The sequence below is a fragment of the Lepus europaeus genome, chromosome 20 (genome assembly GCF_033115175.1).
Source record: "Lepus europaeus isolate LE1 chromosome 20, mLepTim1.pri, whole genome shotgun sequence".
Taxonomy (NCBI): Eukaryota; Metazoa; Chordata; class Mammalia; order Lagomorpha; family Leporidae; genus Lepus; species Lepus europaeus.
Window position 1 is genome coordinate 1,205,630 of NC_084846.1, and position 21,398 is coordinate 1,227,027.

The 21,398-nt window shown below is 55.6% G+C and overlaps 2 protein-coding genes across 2 annotated transcripts in view; one reads left to right on the top strand and one right to left on the bottom strand.

The window, feature by feature from the left end:
- CERS4 (ceramide synthase 4) overlaps positions 1 to 798 on the bottom strand; it is a 34,442-nt gene extending 33,644 nt beyond the window's left edge. The window contains exon 1 of the mRNA XM_062179281.1: positions 699 to 798. The gene's annotated coding sequence lies outside the window, so the exon portion shown is untranslated. The remainder of the gene's footprint in view (positions 1 to 698) is intronic.
- FBN3 (fibrillin 3) overlaps positions 632 to 21,398 on the top strand; it is a 116,710-nt gene continuing 95,943 nt past the window's right edge. Inside the window, 1 exon segment of the mRNA XM_062179352.1 lies at positions 632 to 667. Coding sequence (XP_062035336.1) covers positions 632 to 667 — 36 coding nt within the window.

A 21,398-nucleotide genomic window follows, 5' to 3' on the forward strand; every position in this document is an offset into this window, starting at 1 on the left:
TCCTCCCTGATTTCCGGCCGGCTGCCCAGCTCCGGAATCTGCGCGCACTTTCCCTACTGGTGTCTTCGCCAAATCGCGGCCCCGATTCGCCCAAGGCCCACACACCCTTCAGGGGGACGCCTGCTCCCTCCCCCTCCACCCTCCGCGGCCTGGCCCGTGCCCACAGCCCCGCCGACGGGCTCCACGAGCCCCTCCTCACCTGGCAGGCCCCGGCGCCGACCCTGCCCCTTCTCCGCTCCGGACCTCGCCGTCTGCCAGGTGCACCAAGCCCTCCCGCTCTGGCCCCATCCGAACCCGCTGACCCCAGTCCCCGGGAAGCCGCCTGCAAGGATGCGCTTCTGTTTACGCGGCCGTGCTGCGTGCGGGCTCCGACCCAGCCCTGGCACGTCGGGAGCACCCCAACGCTCGGCACCAATGTTCCCGTGGCGCGGGGCCCGTGCACACATCCGGATTCCCCCGCGTCACGGGGCCAGGATCGCCCCCACCCGCTCCTGCGCCCTCCGGCACCGTTAGGGCCCCGGCGCTCCGCGGGTGGAGGCAGCGCGGCTCTCCTGGGGAGGCGGCCCGGGTCCCGGACCGGATGGGAAGCCCCGAGGGGCATGCCTCTCGGCGGCCGCGTCCGGGGGCCGCCATGGCCGCGGAGGCGGGGCCCGAGCCGGCCGCGAGGGTAGCGCGCGGGGCGCGGGGCGCTCGCTTACCTGGGGGGCGCGGGAGGCCGGGCGCACCGGGGGCCGGCGGCGGGGCGGGGATGGCGCGCTTGGCAGCGGTCCTGGCAGCCGAGCCCAGGAAGCGGCCGACGCGCGCGCCGACCGCGCGAGGCAGCCGGACTCTGCTCCTGGCCGGGCCTGGGCCCCGAGCCCGGGAAGGGGAAGCTGGAGGGAGGGGGCGCGGGGGGCGGGGCTGGGGCGGAGCCTGGGCGCAGGGTCCCTTTATACCCGCCCCCGTCCCGCCTCCCGTGTCCGCCCCGCGGGGCTCCGGGCCGGGTGCGAGGCGCGCGTCCTTGTCCGCCTCGTGTCCCCTTGCGGGGCCCCTCTCCGTGGTCCTGCGCGCGCAGCTGTTTGCTGCCGGGGGCTCGGAGCCCCGAGTCTGGTGACCCTGCTTGCGGGCGAAGCCAGCCCGGGATGCGGGGGAGGCGGAGACCACATCCGGGCCGAGGCGGCGCTTTGGTGGGGGTCAGGGTGCAAGGAAGGGTCGGGCGGTGGAGCTGGGGGTGGAGGCGGACGAGGCCGGCGTGGGGGATGGCGCAGCTCTGGGTTTGGCTGAGGGCCACCAGACACGGCCCGGTGCAGTTGAAAGGGCCAGGCCGGGCGCGTCCCAGGCCAGGCAGTGGCTGGTGGAAAAGAAGGCTGCAGAACCTTGGGACAAGCGAATGAGGCAGGCGGTCTTGTGCTCCAGGAGTCCTCGGCGAGCTACCACACAGGATGGAAAGACCCCTGTGGCAGGTGTGGGAGACCCTGCCCTCTCTGAGCCACCAAACCCAGCTGCCCTGTGGCAGAACCCTGCACACTTCTTCTTTTTAAAATATTTATTTACTTATTTGAGAGTTACAGAGAGAAGGAGAGACAGAGAGGGAGAGATCTTACGTCACTGGTTCACTTCCCAAGTGGGCACAAGGACAGGGCCTGAGCCAGGCTCCTCCAAGAGCCAGAGGCTTCTTCCAGCTCTCCCACATGGGTGGTAGGGACCCAGGGACCTGGGCCGTCCTCCGCTGCTTTCCCAGGTGCATTAGCAGGGAGCTGAGTCGCAAATGGAGTAGCCGGTGCCCATATCGGATGCTGGTGCTGCAGGTGGCTTAACCTACTAAGCCACTGTACTGCCCCCCCCCCCCATACACAAGTGCTGCATGCTCAGGTCCCAGTCCCCTCATCAGATGGTCCCTGCCTCCTGCCCCACACTTGACATTCAGGATCCCCCTCCTGCAAGAGCTTATCTGCACATCTGGAAAAGGAAGACAATAAAGCAACTTTTTCTCAGGTCTTGGGATGCAGGGGACTGTTGTCCACCACACCCTGCACCCTGCCGGGGTGCCCAGGCCATAGCTGCTGTTTGTGTTCATGGGAACGAAGGGTCCCTGCAGAAACGGGGACGGGTGGGTGCTCAAGAGATCTGGGTGGGCCAGGGTCTGCACAGGGCGGAGGTGGGGCTGCTAGAAGGCGGAACGTGCAGCCTGCCTGGCGCCAAGGCCACACCTGAGTGGCAGCGGGACTGAATAAGTGTCAGCAGTTAAGGTGCCACTTCCAATCCAGCTTCCTGCAGGTGCGCACCCTGGGAGGCAGCAGGTGATGGCTCAGGGATGAGGGTCCCTGTCACCCACCCTGGAGACCCAGATGGAGTTCCTGGCTCAGGCCCAGCCCAGTCCTGGCTGTTGCAGCCACTTGAGGAGTGAACAAGTACATGGAAGATTCTCTCCCTCTCCCTCCTTCTCTCCCTTTCTCTCTCTCTCTCTCTCTCTTTCTCTCTCTCTCTCTCTCTCTTTCTCTCTCTCTCTCTCTCTCCCTTTTAAATAAAATAAGGGGCTTGGAGTTGTGGCAGAGTCTCCATGTGGGAGACCCAGATGGAGTTCTGGGCTCCTGGTTTTGGCCACCCCTGTCATTGCAGCCACTTGGGGAATGGACATCCGGGTCTCCCCCTAGGACCGCAGGGGCCTAAGTCCTTGAGCCATTCCCTGCCACCTTCCCAGGTGCATTAGCAGGGAGCTGGATCACAAGCAGAGCAGTTGGGACTGCTTTACCACAAGTACCCCCCAAAAAATAAATGTTCAAAAAATGCATGAGAGTAGGAGCTGGGGCCCAGCTACACAGGCTCTGCAGGACTCCCTGGGGGAGGGAGTCACCTTGGCCCTCACTCCCTCTGGGCAGTCAGGTGAGGTGCCAGGGCTTAGCAGCTGAGGTGAAGCCAAGGCGTGGCTGGAGTCGGGGATGGACTGGGTTCTGAGCTGGTGGGCCCAGCCTGGGGTGTCTGGGACGGGGCCTGAGCTAAGGTCTTTGGGATCCAGAGGGAGCTCCTCTCCCATGGGAATGGGGGGGCTCTGTGTGTGTGTGTGGGGGGGCTACAGCTGCAGTAAGAGATGGGTGTGGTTCCCTTAGCTCCTCGCCAGCCCCAAGCCATCGCGGTCAGGCCTGGAGACGGACCTGGACACTGACACTTGTGCGAAGCCGAATAATGGCCACCCAATTCTGTCCAGTGTCCCAACCTCTTAAACCAGTGGCTATGTTCCCTGCCCTCCCCCCCCCCATACACAGAGCAAAAGGGAGTTTGTAGCGGCTGGCATTTGGCACAGCAGTTAAGACTCCACTTGTAGGGGACGCAGCAGGTTAAGCCGCCCTTTGCAATGCCAGCATCCCTTAACGGAGCGCCGATGCGAGTCCTGCCTGATCTGCTTCCAATCCAGCTTCCTGCTCACATGCCTGGGAGGTGAATGACAGCCCAAGCGGAAGCCTAGGGTGGAGATCCTGGCTCCAGACTTCGGCCTGGCCCAGGCCTTGCTGATTCCAAATGGAAGCAAGAACGCAAGAAAGGAGAGGCAGGGGAGGAAGGAGAGCCCTGGGCAGCGATGTCATCTGTCGGCCCACCCATCGTGCAGCCTCCCCGGATGTCAGGAGGGCCCCGGCACTACACAACCACCCCATGCTACACGCGCACCTTGCTGTTCAAGCTGTGGCTCCAAGGCAAGCAGCGTGCACAGCTGATTGTTCTGAAAACCAACCAGCCAGCCCGCCAAACCGAGGTTCAGCTTCCTGCAAAGCTAAATGGGATCACCACGTGCTCCGGCAAGCGCGCTCCTAGGTGGACACCGAGAGGATGGCTGCAGGAGCTCAAGCAGCTGCTTGTGGCCCCGTGTTCTTGGTTTCCAACAGCCAAGAAGTGGATGTGGCCGGCGCCGCGGCTCAATAGGCTGATCCTCCGCCTTGCGGCGCCGGCACACCAGGTTCTAGTCCCGGTCGGGGTGCCGGATTCTGTCCTGGTTGCCCCTCTTCCAGGCCAGCTCTCTGCTGTGGCCCAGGAGTGCAGTGAAGGATGGCCCAAGTGCTTGGGCCCTGCACCTGCATGGGAGACTAGGAGAAGCACCTGGCTCCTGGCTTCGGATCAGCGCAGTGCGCCGGGTGCAGCGCGCCCACCGCAGCGGCCATTGGGGGGGGTGAACCAACAGTAAAGGAAGACCTTTCTCTCTCTCTCACTGTCCACTCTGCCTGTCAAAACAAAACAAAACAAAAACAAAGTGGATGTGCCACATGAGTCCTTCAATGGCTGAATGGATAAACCCAATGTGGTCCTTCTGTACGATGGAATAGCGTGATTCAACCTTACAAAGACAAGGCTCCACAGGGAGGATGGGGAGCCGGTGCTGTGGCTCAGCAGGTTAAGCCATCATCCACAGCATCCCCTGTGGGTGCTGGTTCAAGTCCCAGCTGCTTCACTTCCTACCCAGCTCCCTGCTGTTGGCCTGGTCCCCACCCACGTAGGGCACCAGGATGAAGCTCTTGGCTCAGCCCTGGTAAATGTAGCCACTTGAAGAGGGAATCAGCGGATGGAAGATCTCTCTCCCCCCACTTCCATAACTCTGAATTTCAAATAAATAAAGCCATGTGAGAGACCCAGAGGAAGCTCTTGGCTCCTGGCTTTGGATCAGCACAGCTCCTGTCATTGCAGCCAATTGGGGAGTGAACCAGCGAATGGAAGACCTCTCTCTCTGTCTCTCTCTTTCTCTCTGTGTAACTCTGACTTTCAAATAATAAATAAATTTTGGAAAAAAAAAAAGGAAAGGAAACCTGGAGCCCACTTTTGTGCTGTGTGATGTCAGGGGCCGACTGAGCCTCTCTGGGCCTAGCATCCTTGTCTGTGGCATGGAACGTACCCATGCTAGCCAAAGGCACCTGGAGGGACCATTGTCCCCACACACCCCTGACCTCATGGCCTGGGTCAGGACAGGGCAGAGAGCCTTTTGCAGTGGCTGCTCCTTCCGCCGGGGACACTTTTCCTGCATATTGAGCTAGCCCTCACTCCCTGCCAGCCTAAGTTGAAGGCCTGAGCCGTCCTGCTGCACCCCTCCCTGGTGCACACCACTCACAGTTCTCCCACCTGGTGTGTCCACTGCCCTCCCTTGGAGAATGGTACACAGTAGGCGCTTCATAGATGCTCATGAAGATGCAGAGGAGATGAAGAGAGGTAGAGGAAGGACTGGTTTCCCAGGAGAGCATACGTGTGTGTGCCTGTCTTTTCCGGGAACCCCTGGAGCGTGGACACCTACAGCCTCGACTTACCCTGCTGAGCGGGTGTGGATTCATCTGGCTCTGCTCCCCTGTCTCTGTGCAGGTCTGGGGTGCCAGCTTCCTCTCTGTGTCCCCGTCAGTCTGGAGCAGAGAGTTGGCACCGGCTTCCCTCTGCCTTCCGCCTGGCCCCTGCCCAGCTCCCCCAGGGCAGCTGGCGCCCAGCACACGATGGGCAGGCTAACCGGTTTGCATTGGCGATGCCTCCTGCCAGCCCGGGCACTGTGCCTACCTGAGCTTCCCAGAGTCTGGGCCAGGGGACGGAAGCCCAGGTGGAGCAGCGGCACGGGGAAGCGGATCCTGGAGCAGCAGGGCCTATAAAATGGTCATTTTGCAGAGGGGCTCCAAGGGGTCTAGAAGGCCCCCTGGGGGCCATGGGGCAGGGCGGGGCTGGGGGGAACGTTGGAAGCCTGGGCCACCCATGGTGCCCCCTGTTCAGGGAATCTGGCCCAGGAGGTGCCATAACTGACTGTCCCCTGAGCGGCAGTCTAAACTGTTTCCTGGAGCCATGGGCTGTCCAGGGCTGGGGCTGGGACAGTCACAACCAAGCCAGGATGCTTGGCCATTTTACAAAGAAGGTGTGTGTGGGGGAGGCTTGTAGGAACAGGAGCTCTCATGCCAGCACCCACCTGCCTGAGACACCATCCCCTCTGTTCAACTTAGGGGAGCTGGATGTGATTTTATTTGCTTGTTTGTTTAATAGGACAAAATGTTTTTCCTCTGTAGCAGTGAATACATAAATATCAAAAGCTACAAAGAGGCCAGCATGTGGTTCACTAGGCTAATCCTCCCCTGCGGCGCCGGCACCCTGGGTTCTAGTCCCAGTTGGGGTGCCGGATTCTGTCCCTGTTGCTCCTCTTCCAGGCCAGCTCTCTGCTGTGGCCCGGGAGTGCAGTGGAGGATGGCCCAGGTCCTTGGGCCCTGCACCCCATGGGAGACCAGGAGAAGCACCTGGCTCCTGGCTTCGGATCGGCACGGTGCACCAGCCGCAGCGCACCGCTGGAGTGGCCATTGGGGGGTCAACCAACGGCAAAAGGAAGACCTTTCTCTCTGTCTCTCTCTCACTGTCCACTCTGCCTGTCCAAAAAAAAAAAAAAAAAAAGCTACAAAGAAGCTGGCATTGTGGCATGGTGGGTTAAGCCACCGCCTATAATACCAGCATCCCATAGAGAGTGCCGGTTCAAGTTCCAGCTATTCTAGCTCCCTGCTAGTGCACCTGGGAAGGTAGCAGAAGATGGTCCAAGGGCTTGGGCCCCTGCCACCCATGTAGGAGAGCTAGATGGAGTTCCTGGCTCTTAACTTTGGCCTGGTCCAGCCCTGGTCATTGCGGACATTTGGGGAAGTGAACCAGTGGATAGAAGCTCTCTCTCTCTCCTCTCTCTATCACTCTACCTTTCAAATAAAAAAAGTGAAAAAAAATTTTTTAAGCTACAAAGTTTACTACAGTGGTTCTCCTGCCTTCTCTGTGAGCTGTCAGAGCCTTGATTTTTGTGGTTCATTTTCCTGAGCTGGTTTTGGGTATGAATGTGTACCTTTGTCTTTTTTTTTTTTTTTTTTGACAGGCAGAGTGGACAGTGAGAGAGAGAGACAGAGACAGAGAGAAAGGTCTTCCTTTTTTTGCCGTTGGTTCACCTTCCAATGGCTGCTGCGCCAGTGCACTGCGGCCGGCGCACCGCACTGATCCGAAGGCAGGAACCAGGTGCTTCTCTTGGTCTCCCATGTGGGTGCGGGGGCCCAAGCACTTGGGCCATCCTCCACTGCCCTCCCGGGCCACAGCAGAGAGTGGCCTGGAAGAGGGGCAACAGGACAGAATCTGGCACCCCACCGGGACTAGAACCTGGTGTGCCGGCGCCGCTAGGCGGAGGATTAGCCTGTTGAGCCATGGCACCGGCCTGTACCTTTGTCTTTTCTAAACACAAATGTTCGTCTTACACATTCTTCTACATATTTTTCAAAATTTATTAATCTTAAAGATTTATTTATGTGAAAGGCAGAATTAGAGAAAGAGAGGGAAGAGAGGAGACACACACACACATACAGATTTTCCATCTGCTAGTTCACTCCCCAGATGGCTGCAATAGGCAGGTCTAGGCCAGCCTGAAGCCAAGAGCCAGGAACTCCACCCAGGTCTCCCATGCAGGTGCAGGGGCACAAGCACTTGCTCCATTTTCCACTTCCTTCCCAGGCACATTAGCAGAGAGCTGGATCAGAAGTGGAGCAGCCGGCTACACCCACACAGGAAGACCCGGAAGAAGCTCCTGGCTCCTGGCTTTGGATCGGTGCAGCTCGGCTGATGCAGCCAACTGGGGAGTGAACCAGCACATGGAAGACCTCTCTCTCTCTGCCTCTCCTTCTCTCTCTGTGTAACTCTGACTTTCAAAGTAAATAAGGACTTGGGCCATCCCCTACTGCTTTCCCAGGCCATAGCAGAGAGCCGGATCGGAAGTGGAGCAGCTGGGTCTCGAACTGGCGTCCACATGGGATGCTTGCACTTCAGGCCAGGACATTAACCCGCTGCGCCATAGCACCGGCCCCAGCAACATGAAATTTTAATTATTTGGAAGTGCACGGCTCAGGGGCACTGAGCCCATTCCCGTGGCTGTGCAGCCCACACTGCCATCTGTCTCTACAACTTCCTCACCTTTCCATACTGAGCTTTGTCCCCACAAGACACTCACTCCCCAGCCCCTCGCACCGCCCTCGCTAGTTCCTGTTCCGTGGGTGCGACTCCAGGGCCTCAGGGCCCTCTTCACAGTGCAGTGTTGGTGCCTCTGTGATTTCTCTGGGCGTGATGTCCAAGGCTCCCTTACGCTGCGGTAGCAACAGGGCCTCTGTCTCTTTAAGGTGGGTGGTGCTATTCACGCCCACACTGTGTCTACCCATTCATTCACCCACTGAGGGACGGCCAGCGGGAATCACGCTGCCGAGAACACGGGGGTGCAAACATCTGTGCGAGCTCCTGTTTGCCATGCTTCCGGGTGCACACCCCGCAGTGGCTGACGTCACCCGCTGGAGGTGTCCCCAAGGGCTGCTTTCCCCTCTACTCCCCTTTCTTGGGTTCTTGCTTCATTTTGCAACCAGCCAGGGCAGCCGGGCAGGTGTCTTCTGGTGTGGGGCAGGGCGACTTTGCAGGGCTGGGGGTGGTGGTGGTGGGGAGCCCGCGGCACCACCTCCCCTTTCACCGACACAGTGGCTCACGAGCTGGGGGAAGTTGTGGAAACTCAGCCAAATGTGTTTATTCATTTATTTTAAAGACTTATTTATTTACTTATTTGAAAGGTAGAGTTATAGAGAGGCAGAAACAGAGAGAGAGAGAGAGAGAGAGAGATCTTCCATCTGCTGGTTCACTCCCTAAATGGCCATAACAGCTGGAGTTGGGCTGATCCAAAGCCAGGAGCCAGGAGTTTCTTCTGGGTTGTCCACATGGGTGCAGGGGCCCGAGGACTTGGGCCATCTTCTACTGCTTTCCCAGGCCATAGCAGAGAGCTGGATTGGAAGTGGAGCAGCTGGGACTTGAACCAGCACCCATATGGGTTGCCAGCACTGCAGGTGGCGGCTCTACCTGCTATGCCACAGTGCTGGCCCCCAAAGGTGTTTATTTTTGTAAGATTTGTTTATTTGAAAGGCAAAGCGAGAGAGAAGGACACAGAAAGGCCTTCCATTGGCTGATTCACGCCCCAAATGCCAGGAACAGCCAGAGCTGGGCCAGGCTGAAGCCAGGAGCCAGGAACTCCATCCAGGACGCCCACATGGGTGGCAGGGGCCCAAGCACTTGGGCCATCTTCTGCTGACTTCCCATGGGGATTAACAGGAAGTTGGGTCAGAAATGGAGCAGGTAGGACTCAGACTGGCACTCCCACAACTTAGCCTGCTGTGCCCCTGCCGTCCAGTGTTTCAAACCTGGCATCCACAGTCTTCTTCTTATCTTTTTTTTTTTTAAGATTTATTTATTTACTTGAAAGTCAGAGTTACAGAGAGAGAGAGAGAGAGACAGGACTTTCATCCGCTGTTCACTTCCCCAGATGGCCATAACGGCTGGAGCGGCACCGATCCGAAGTCAGGAGCCTGGAGCTTCTTTCTTTTTTTCTTTTATTTATTTATTTATTTATTTTTTATTTTGACAGGCAGAGTGGACAGTGAGAGAGAGAGAGACAGAGAGAAAGGTCTTCCTTTTTGCCGCTGGTTCACCCTCCAATGGCCGCCACGGCCGGCGCGCTGCGGCCGGCACACTGCACTGATCCAAAGCCAGGAGCAAGGTGCTTCTCCTGGTCTCCCATGAGGGTGCAGGGCCCAAGCACTTGGGCCATCCTCCACTGCACTCCCGGGCCACAGCAGAGAACTGGACTGGAAGAGGGGCAACCGGGACAGAATCCGGCGCCCCGACCAGGCCTAGAACCCGGTGTGCTGGCACCGCAAGGTGGGGGATTAGCCTGTTGAGCCACGGCACCTGCCTAACCTGGAGCTTCTTTCGGGTCTCCCATGTGGGTGCAGGGGCCCAAGGACTTGGTCCATTTTCTACTGCTTTCCCAGGCCATAGCAGAGAGCTGAATCAGAAGTGGAGCAGCTGGGACTCGAACCAGTGCCCATATGAGATGTTGGCACTGCAGGCAGCAGCTTTACCTGCTGGGCCTCAGCACCGGCCCCAGTCTTCTCCTTTTCATGCACTTGAACCAGTAGTTTCCCTGCCAGTTCAGTTCCAACATTTTTAGATGTCAAGGGATCCCCTCCTAGGATTTTCACAATCATCAGTGACCTTGTGACAGAGTCAGGCTGGAGCCGCCAGCTCGTGGGCAGGCAGCAGCAGGCTCCAGAGTAGCACAGCCCACACCACCTGCCTCAGATGGCTCCAGCCAACCCATCTTCTGGCTTTAAACTTTGCTTTTTTTTTTTTTTAAGATTTGCATTTATTTATTTAAAAGGCAGAATGATAGAGAGAGAGGGAAATCTTCCATCTGCTGGTTCACTCCCCAAATGCTCACAACAGGCAGGTCTGAGCCAGGCTGGAGCCAGGATCCCGGAACTCCATCCGGGTCTCCCACGTGGGTGGCAGGGGCCCTAGCACTTGGGACATCACTGGCTGCTTTCCCAGGCACATTAGGGAGCTGAGTTGGAAGTGGAGCAGCCAGGACTCCAACCTAGGAGCTCTTGTATGCTGATACATAACAAAGTTATTTCTTTTCTTTCCTTCCTTTCCTTGTGAAAGGGGAAGTAACTGTTTTTATTGTTTTATTGGCTACTGCTTTAAATATATAATGCACATAACCATCCAATTCACCTATTTTAATGGTTCAAATCAATGTATTTTCTCCCCTATTTTATTTCAAAGGCAGACAGACAAAGATATGGAGATACATACAGATATCTTTTCTTCTCTAAAGACTTATTTCAAAGGCAGAGTTACCTAGGGAGAGGAAGAGAGAGAGAGAGAGAAAGGGAGGGAGGGCAGGAGGGAGGGAGGGAGAGAGAGAGGCTTCATCTGGGTCTCCTACATGGGTGCAGGGGCCCAAGCACTTGAGCCACCTTCTGCTGCTTTCCCAGGCACATTAGTAGGGAGCTGGATTGGAAGTGGAGCAGACGGGACTTGAACCAGCACCGATAGGGGATGCTGGCATTGCAGTTTAATCTGCTGTACCACAATGCCAGCCCCACAGAGATCTTGCACCTTCCGTTTCACTCAGTTGCTTGCAACATCAGGACCGGGCCAGGCCAACGCCGGGAGCTCCGAATCCAACCCAGGTCTCCCATGTGGGTGGCAAGGACTAAAGTACTTGAGCCGTCACCTGCTGCTTCCCAGGGTGCACACTGGCAGGAAGCTGAATCAGAAGCAGAGGAACTCGGGGCTGGCGCTGTGGCTCGGCACTTAAAGCCGTGGCCTGAGGCACTGGCATCCCATGTGGGCAACAGTTCTAGTCCTGGCTGCTCCTCTTCCAATCCTGCTCTCTGCTATGGCCTGGGATAGCAGTGGACGGTGGCCCTGGTCCTTGGGCCCTTACACCCATGTGGGAGACCCGGAGAAGGCTCCTGGCTCCTGGCTTCAGACTGGCACAGTTCCAGCCATTGCAGCCATCTGGGGAGTGAATCAGCGGATGGAAGACCTCTCTCTCTGTCTCTACCTTCTCTTTCAAATAAGTAAAATAAATCTTAAAAAAAAAAAAAAAAAAGAAGCAGCAGCAGCAGAGGAGCCAGGATTTGAACCATGCTCCAATATGCGATGCAGGCATTGCAAGCAAAAACTCACCCACTACACCAAACGCCTGAGCCAAGTGGATGGCTTTAAATGATTCACTGAGTTAGGCAACACTTACCATCTTACTCTTTTTTTTTTTTTTGACAGGCAGAGTGGATAGTGAGAGAGAGAGACAGAGAGAAAAAGGTCTTCCTTTTTGCCGTTGGTTCACCCTCCAATGGCCGCCGCGGCCGGTGCACCGCGCTGATCCGAAGGCAAGAGCCAGGTGCTTCTCCTGGTCTCCCATGCGGGTGCAGGGCCCAAGGACTTGGGCCATCCTCCACTGCCTTCCCGGGCCACAGCAGAGAGCTGGCCTGGAAGAGGGGCAACCGGGACAGAATCCGGCGCCCCAACCGGGACTAGAACCCGGTGTCCCGGCGCCGCAAGGCGGAGGATTAGCCTGTTAAGCCACGGCGCTGGCTCCATCTTACTCTTTTGTTTTATATTTTAGTTTAATTTTTTGGAGAGACAGAGAGCTCCCATTTGCTGTTTTACTCCCCTCCCCCCAACTTACAAAGGCAGGGATTGTGTTGGGCTAAACCTGAGAGCCAGGAACTCAGCCCAGGGCTCCCGTGTAGGCAGTAGGGATCCAATCACCAGAGCCACCTCCCTCTGCCTCCCAGCGCCTACACGAATGGAAAGCTGGAGCCAGGAGCCACTGCCAGGTAGTGAACCCAGGGATCCTGGAGGTGGGACTTGGGCATCCTAATCAGTTTGCTTTGTTCTTTTTAATGAATGCATAGTATCTCGAGACAGAGCCGGGCTTTGTTTAACCGGTAACCTGTGGATGGACAGGTGCACAGTGGTGTCGGGCCAGCGAGTAGATCTCGTGAGTACATTCCTGGAAGCAAGCGACTAGCAGAGGAGTGTCAGCAGGTGTCAGTCTCCCCCTCACCCCCACAGGGTGTGCTATCAAGCTGAGCATCAGGGAGATGTGAGATGATGTGGTTGGAACTCGAATTTCCATCATTTCGAGTGAGACTGGGCACGTCTTCCATGGCTAACAGGCAGCTCCCGAATCTATTCCTATAAATATTTTATTTTTAGTTATCAGACTTATTTTATTTATAGAGCATTTTTTAAAAAAATCTGGCAAAATACATAGAAGTTCTTTTCTCTTTTAAATTTTTTTTAAATTATCTTAAGATGCATTTATTTGAAAGGCAGAGTGACAGAGAGAAAGAGAAAGAGATCTTCCATGCACTGGTTCACTCTCCCAGATGCCTGCAACAGCCAGGGCTGAGCAGGCTGAAGCCAGGAGGCAGGAGCTTCTGCCAGGTCTCCCACGTGGGTGCAGGGGCCCAAGCCCTTGGGCCGTGATTTACTGCCTTCCAGTCACATCAGCAGGGAGCTGGATCAAAGCAGAGTAGCTGGGGCACAAACTGGCTCTCTGAAGTGGGATGCTGGTGTCGAAGGTGGGGGCTTAACCTGCTGTGCCAGAACACCAGCCCCTCTTAATTATCTTAAAAAATGTAAGGGCCGGCGCTGTGGCACAGCAGGTTCAAACCCCTGTCTGCAGTGCGGGCATTCCATGTGGGCGCCGGTTCAAGTCCTGGCTGCTCCACTTCTGATCGAGCTCTCTGCTATGGCCTGGGATAGCAGTAGAAGATGGCCCAAGTCCTTGAGCCCCTGCACCTGCATGGGAGACCTGGAGGAAGCTCCTGGCTCCTGGCTTCAGAATTGGCATAGCTCCAGCCATTGTGGCCACCAGATGGAAAACCATCTCTCTCTCTCTCTGCCTTTTTTTTTTTTTAAATTTATTTGACAGGTAGAGTTATAGACAGTAAGAGAGAGAGAGAGAGAAACAGAGAGAAAGCTCTTCCTTCCGTTGGCTCACTCCCCAAATGGCCTCAATGGCCGGTGCTGCACCAATCCGAAGCCAGGAGCTTCCTCCTGGTCTCCCATGAGGTGCAGGGCCCAAGGACTTGGGCCATCCTCCACTGCACTCCCAGGCCATAGCAGAGAGCTGGACTGGAAGAGAAGCAACCAGGACTAGAATTGGTGTCCATATGGGATGCCGGTGCCAGAGGCAGAGGATTAACCAAGTAAGCTACGGCGCCGACCCTACCTTTGTCTTTCTGTAACTTTTTTTTTTTTTTTTTTTTTTGACAGGCAGAGTGGACAGTGAGAGAGAGAGACAGAGAGAAAGGTCTTCCTTTGCCGTTGGTTCACCCTCCAATGGCCGCCGCGGTAGGCGCGCTGTGGCCGGCGCACCGTGCTGATCCAATGGCAGGAGCCAGGTGCTTCTCCTGGTCTCCCATGTGGGTACAGGGCCCAAGCACTGGGCCATCCTCCACTGCACTCCCTGGCCACAGCAGAGAGCTGGCCTGGAAGAGGGGCAACCGGGACAGGATCAGTGCCCCGACCGGGACTAGAACCCGGTGTGCCGGCGCCGCAAGGCGGAGGATTAGCCTAGTGAGCCGCGGCGCTGGCCGTAACTCTGTCTTTCAAATAAATAAATACATCTGAGAGAAAGAGAGAGAGAGAGAGAGAAAATTACTTCTCATTCTATGCCATGAGTTGCAATCCTCCCTCCCAATGTGTTGTATTTTTCTTTGCTTATGTTTTCTCCATGGGAAATGGAATTAAAGACTAGGGGGCTGGCGCTGTGGTGTAGTGGGTTAAGCCACCATTTTCAATGTCCACATCTCAACTCAAGCCCCAGTTATTCCACTTCTGATCCAGCTCCTTGCTAATGCCCTGGGAAAGCAGTAGAGGATAGCCTGAGTGCTTGGGCCCCTGCACCCAAGTGGGAGACCTGGATGAAGCTCCTGGTTCCTGACTTTGGCCTGGCCCAGCCCTGGCTGCTGCAGGTCTTTGGGGGAGTGAACCAGCAGATGGAAAAATCTTTTTTTTTGTCTTTCATTCTTTCTGTAATTCTGCCTTTCAAACAAATAAAGTAAATCTTGAAACAAAAAGTGAAGATGAAAAAATCAATTAAGAAAAAGATAAATTAGGGGCCAGTGCTATGGCATAGGTGGGAAAAGCTACCCCGTGTGATCTGGCATCCTTATGGGCACCAGTTGGAGTCCTGGTTGCTCCATTTCCGATCCAGCTCCCTGCTAATGCACCTGGGAAAGCAGCTGAGGACAACCCAAGTCCTTGGGCCCCTGCACCCACATAGGAGACCTAGAAGAAGCTCGTGGCTCCTGGCTCCTGGCTTTGGCATAGCTCACCAGTGACTGTTGCAGCCACTTGAGAGGTGAACCAGCGAATGGAAGACCTCTCTCTCTCTCTCTGTGCCTCTGTCTTCTCCTCTCTCTGACTTTCAAATAAATAAATAAATATTTTGTGAAAAAAAAGGATAAGTTTAGCTTGGTTCAAAACATTTTTGAAATCTATACATATGAGGAGTCTTCAAAAAATTCATGGGGGCTGGTGCTGTGGCATAGTGAGTTACGCCTCTGCCTGCAGTGCTGCCATCCCATATGGGTGCTGGTTTGAGTCCTGGCTGCTCCACTTCTGATCCAGCTGTCTGCTAATGGCCTGAGAAAGCAGTGGAAGATGTACCAAGTGCTTAAGCCCCTGCACCCACATGGGAGACCTGGATGGGGCTCATGGTCCATGGTTTTGCCCTAGCCCAGCCCCAGTTATGGTAGCCATCTGGGGAGTAAACCAGTTGATGGAAGATTGTTCTCTATCTTTTCCTTTCTCTCCCTAACTCTGCCTTTCAAATAAATAAAAAAACTACATCTTTAAAAAATGCAAATGCTATGCAGAATTTTTTTTAACTCTTTAATTTGTTTTTACTTATTTGAAAGACAAAAGATATGGAGAAATCTTCCATCTATAAGCTGGCTCACTTCCCAAATGCTTGCAACAGCTGGGGCTGAGCCAGGCCAAAGCCAAGTGCCAGAAACTCCATCGGGGTCTCCCACATGGATGGCAGGGACCCAGGTACTGGAGTCGTGCAGCCTTCCAGGGTCAGCATTAGCAGGGGGCTGGGTTGGGAGGCAGAGGTAGGACTCAGACCCAGACACTCGCATACCGGGTATAACGTCCCAAGTGGCATGTTACCAGTGCACTGAACACCTGCTGTGCCCCAGCACGAACTTACATTTATACTTCATTTTCCCCCAGACCTTTTGACGACCCCTCGCATGCCCTCCTTACATTTTCCCAGGCTGCCTGCAACAGCTGACATTCTTGGGTCACCCGGGCTCCGTCCCTCTCGCTGCGTGTTTCTCTGGATCCCTGTGGCAGGCATTTGGCACATGGAAGCTCTCTCTCTCTGTGTCACTCTGCCTTTCAAATCAATCAATCTTAAAAAAAAAAAAAAGTAGAGAGAAAAATGCTTTCCCCTGTCCTCTCCCACACAAAATCACCCTCTGTTTTGGTTTTGAGCGTTTGCTCCGTGTCCTGTTAGCTACAACAGAGCTTGAATCCACTGCGATTCCTACTTCTGGAAAGCTCAGCCTCTTGTCATGGCCGGGCTCCCCGCCCCCAGCCCACGCCTGGTTTTAGAGTTTGGGAACGGGTTTTAATTGGTGGAGGGCTTTTTCTGGGGTCTCCTCATGCTCACTGGCTGGCCCCTTGGTAAGTGCAGGGCAGTCTGATTTCGAGGGAGGTGTGGGTGACGACTAGATGTCCAGGAGCTGGACAAGACGACTGTCCATCTGCCGAAAATATCGGTGGGGTAGGGAGCGGATGTGGGGTCCCAAACAGCTCCCTGGGAACACAAGCCGTGTGTGAGCAGACATTCCACCCAGGCTGCAGGGAGCCAGGGGCAGGCCCACGCTCGGATTTTTATTAGGGAAGTGGCATGCCCTGATTTGCAATTTCAGGAGTCATCGGGCAGCAGGGGGAGGTGCGTGGAGGAAACAGAACAGCCTGCAGCCAGCGTTCTGAGACCTGGGGGTGTCCGGAAGTGGTGGGACCCTGGGCAGGTGTGGCCTCAGGCGTGGACTAAGCCCAGACAGACTGTGGGGGTTTAGCAGAGGGTCGGCTCTGGCTCGGCCACTACGTGGCAACCCTGAGTGCCTGGGGTGGGCACGGAAGCCAGGGGTCCAGTGGGGAAGCCAGTGGCAGGGAGGCCACGCGCGGAAGCTCAGTGAGTCTGAGCTGGATGTGGGATGCTCCTGGCGTCAGCTCAGAGCCCAGCTCAGAGCGGGAAGAGCCTTGGATGCAAATGCCTCCCAGCTGCAGGGGAGTGAGTCCGGCCTCTCCAGGGCAAGGGGAGGCAGTCGGGCAGCTCTGCTGGACAGATGGGGCTAAGGCAAAGTCCCTGAAAGATCTGCTCCGATCCTGACCTTGGCCTCTAGGCCACTATGGCAGGGGAGCCAGGGGCGGGGTGGTTGGAGATGGGGAGAGCCAGGGAGGGAAAAGCTTCAGTTGAGAATTCCCCGAGGGCAGGGCAGGTCCTGGGTTTGCTGCCTATTAAAAAATAATGAACCGCAGCTCACTAGGCTAATCCTCTGTTTGCAGTGCTGGCACCCCGGGTTCTAGTCCCGGTTGGGGCGCCGGATTCTGTCCCGGTTGCCCCTCTTCCAGGCCAGCTCTCTGCTATGGCCCGGGAGTGCAGTGTAGGATGGCCCAAGTGCTTGGGCCCTGCACCCGCATGGGAGACCAGGAGAAGCACCTGGCTCCTGCCTTCGGATCAGCGCGGTGCACCAGCCGCGGCGGCCATTGGAGGGTGAACCAATGGCAAAAAGGAAGACCTTTCTCTCTGTCTCTCTCTCTCACTGTCCACTCTGCCTGTCAAAAAAAAATAATAATAATAACGACAAAAATAAACAAATAAATAAAAACAACAGGCACAAATTGACATAGGGCAAGCATGTACCAGACAGTATTTAAACAACTTTTAAAAAGATTTATTAATTTGAAAGGCAGAGTTACAGAGAGGGGGAGAGAAAGAGAGAGAGGACTTTCATCTGCTGGTTCACTCCCCAAGTGGCCACAACAGCCAAGGCTGGGCCAGGCTGAAGCCAGGAGCCTGGAGCTCCACTGCGGTCTCAACGTGGGTGCAGGGGCCCAAGCACCTGATCCATCTTCCACTGCTTTTCCAGGCGCTTTATTTAGCGGGGAGCTGGACTGGAAGTAGATCAGCCAAGACTTAAACTAGTGCTCATATGGGAAGCCAGCATCACAGGCGGCAGCTTACCCCACTGTTGCCACAATACCAGCCCCTTTATTTATTCTCATTTTATTTGAAAGGCAGGCAGACAGAGATGTTCCATGTGCTGGCACACTCTCCAAACACCCACAACAGCCAGGGCTGGGCCAAGGCAGCAGCCAGGAGCCAGGAGCTCCATCCAGGTCTCCCGCAGGGCAGCCACTTGGGCCATCACGGCTGCCTCCCAGGTTTGTGCACCGGCAGGGAGCCGGATGGGAAGCGGAGGTGGAGCTGGAATCCAGGCACTCCAACACGGGCTGCAGGTGTCCCAGTGACTTAACCGCTGAGCCAGCGGCGCGCCCCAGACACTGCTTTGAATGCAAACCTCTGATGGCCCAGCGGCCCAGTGAGGTGGGTACTCTTGGCTCTCGTTGGCAGGCAAGGGTGCCGAAGCTCACAGACGTCAGGGCGCTGGCCTATGAGTGACCGAGGTCAGGCTAGAACCCAGACTGTGTTCACTCTCTGCTGTGGGCACGGGTGTTTTTCTTAATGTCTCGCTCTTCAGAAGCAGAGCAGGGGAGGATTGGGGGGGTGCAACCATTTGTCCAAGGGGGACAGAGCGTGTGTGGCTGGCCTAGCCCGGGAGTCTGAGTGAAGATGGAAATTGGCCAAAAAAGTGATCACGAAGGAATGCTGCTTGGCATCTGTCCCCACGAGGATATGAGCTGGGGGGCTGGACTGGGGAGGGGGCTACCCGGGTAAGCAAAGTCGGGGGCTCCATTTTCAACAGAGGATGGAAAATTGCTGCTAGCTGGCTTGCAGATACAGCAAAACTCCCCAGGCAAACATGATGATATGGAGTAGCTGACTCACCAGAGGGACTTAAAGTGCAGAAAAAGGAGGAGGAAGGTAACTTTGTAATGTAGCTGACGTCTGGGAAGACTGTACACCCCATAGTGCTCAGCCAATGAGAAACCAGGGGAGGGGCCCACTGCGAGGATATAAACTCCTAGCGGTAACTGCGCATCAGACTCCTGATCGTGCAAGACTGGTAATGAAGTCTCGCCTTCACTGCACCTCCTGAGTCTGATCCCAGTGCGAACAGAAGATGGGCCAGGCCGGCGCCGCGGCTCACTAGGCTAGTCCTCCGCCTGCGGCACTGGCACCCTGGGTTCTAGTCCCGGTCAGGGCGCCAGTTCTGTCCAGGGTGCCCCTCTTCCAGGCCAGCTCTCTGCTGTGGCCAGGGAGTACAGTGGAGGATGGCCCAAGTCCTTGGGCCCTGCACCCACATGGGAGACCAGGAGAAGCACCTGGCTCCTGGCTTCGGATCAGCGTGGTGCGCCGGCTGCAGCGCTCTGGCCGCAGTGGCCACTGGGGGGTGAACCAACAGAAAGGGAAGACCTTTCTTTCTTTCTCACTGTCCACTCTACCTGTCAAAAAAAAAAGAAGAAGAAGAGGAGGAAGAAGAAGAGGAGGAGGAAGAGGAGGAAGAGGAGGAAGAAGAGGAAGAGGAGGAAGAGGAAGAGGAGGAAGAGGAAGAGGAGGAGGAGGAGGAGGAAGAGGAGGAGGAAGAAGAAGAAGAAGAAGAAGAAGAAGAAGAAGAAGAAGAAGAAGAGGAAGAAGAGGAAGAGGAAGAGGAAGAAGAGGAAGAGGAAGAAGGGCCAGACGGAACCCCTGTGGCACCCAGGACCAGGCTGGACTTCCCATATTGAGAAATGAATGTCTAGGGGTGGTGGAGAGGACACAAGCAAGAGCTGGGGCAGAAACAGGGCAGTGTTCAGGCTTGGGGTGTTGAGGGAACTTGGGGGGGTCCTGCCTTGACCCCCTCACCTCCCCAGTCCTGGAGGGGCATGAGGCAGTGTTTGAGCAAGGGTCTGGGGTTCTCAGTTCTTTTTTTTTTATTTTAAAGATTTTATTTATTTATTTATTTGAGAGGTAGAGTTACAGACAGTGAGAGGGAGAGACAGAGAGAAAGGTCTTCTGTCCACTGGTTCACTTCCCAAATGGCTGCAATGGCTGGAGCTGTGCTGATCCAAAGCCAGAAGCCAGGAGCTTCTTCTGGGTCTCCCACGTGGGTGTAGAGGCCCAAGGACTTGGGCCATCTTCCACTGCTTTCCCAGGCCATAGCAGAGAGCTGGATCAGAAGAGGAGCAGTCGGGACTAGAACTGGCTATGGGATGCTGGTGCCACAGGTGGAGGATTAACCTACTGCGCCACTGCGCCAGCCCCTGGGGTTCTCAGTTCTTGGGGAGTCCTTGCAATGGGGAGCAGTTATGATTTTGCATGTTACTAAGAACCTTCACTATCATTTTGCAAAACTTTTTGTTGTTGTTGTTGTTTGTTTTTAAGCCAACAATCAAGCCCACCTGGAGCCTCCCAGACCGCAAAGCTGGTCAGGGCCAAGGGGGAGGGATGCTCAGAGCAAGGGCTTTGTTGCTGAAGCTCCAAGGTAAGAGTGTCCCAGGGTCAGAGTGTCCAGGAGAAGAGCCAGCAGGTGCACAGGCCTGGAGGTCTGAAGCAGTTCTGGGCTGGAGGTTGATAGTGTGAGAATCAGAGGGAGGACAACACAGAGGTGAAGCCACAGAGAATCAGGGCTGGAGACAAGAAAATCTCTGAGAATCTTCCTTTAAAGACTTGGATCTGGGGCTGGCACCGTGGTGTAGTAGGCTAAGCCCCTACCTGTGGTGCCAACATCCCATATGGGCTGCTCCACTTTCAATTCAGCTCCATGCTAATGGCCTGGGAAAGCAATGGAAGATGGCCCAAGTGTCGGGCTCCTGCACCCATGTGGGAGACCCAGAAGAAGCTCCTGGCTCCCGGTTTCAGATAGGTCAAGCTCTGGCCGTTACGGCTAACTAGGGAGTGAACCAGCAGGTGAAAGACCTCTCTCTCTCTCTCTCTCTGTGTGTGTGTGTGTGTCTGTGTAACTCTGCCTCTCAAATAAATAAAATACATCTAAAAAAAAGTCACCTAAAAAAAAAGACTTGGATCTAATTTTTACATCACAGCACCTGGGTTTGGATCTTGTCTCCGCCCCAAATCCCAGTTTCCTGCCAATGCACACCCTGGGAAGCAGTAGTGATGGCTCCAATAGTTGCATTCCTGCCACCCACATGGAAGACCCAGATTGAGTTCCTGGCTCCTGGCTTTGGCCTGGACCACCTTTGGGGAATGAATCAGTAGATAGGAGAAATCTTTTTTTTTGAAAGGCAGAGTTACTGGCAGGGGGCGGGGGTGGTGGTGGTGGTCTTCCATCCTCGGTTCACTCCCCAAATTGTTGCAATGGCTACAGGTGGGCCAGGCTGCAACCAGGAGCCTGGGCTTCTTCCATATCTCTCATGTGGGTGCAGGAGCTCAAGGACTTGGGCCATCTTCCTCTGCTTTCCCAGATGCATTATCAGGGAGCTGGCTCAGAAATGGAGCAGCCAGGTCTCAAACCGGCTCCCATGTGGGATGCCAGCGTCTCAGGCAGAGGCTTAACCTGCTACACTACAATGCCAGCCCTATCATCTTGGGGTCAGTAGGGAGCCATGGAAGACTTTAGAGCAGGGAGGGACATGGTTTGAGATTCCCCCTGGACGCTATCTCTAGGACAGGTTGGGGAAGTGACCCAGAGCCAAGTTGGTAAGACCTGAACAGGACAGAGGGGGTGGAAGAACACATTTTTCAAAATTTGTGTTCAAGCATATCACACATGCATAAAAAGAAAAAATGCAGAAGTCACAAAGAATCACTTAAGAATTTTCTGGGGCTGGCGCTGTGGTGCAGAGGGTTAAGCCATCCCCTGTAATGCCGGCGTCCTATACTGGAGTGCTGATTTGAGTCCTGGCTGCTCCTCTCCTCATCCAGC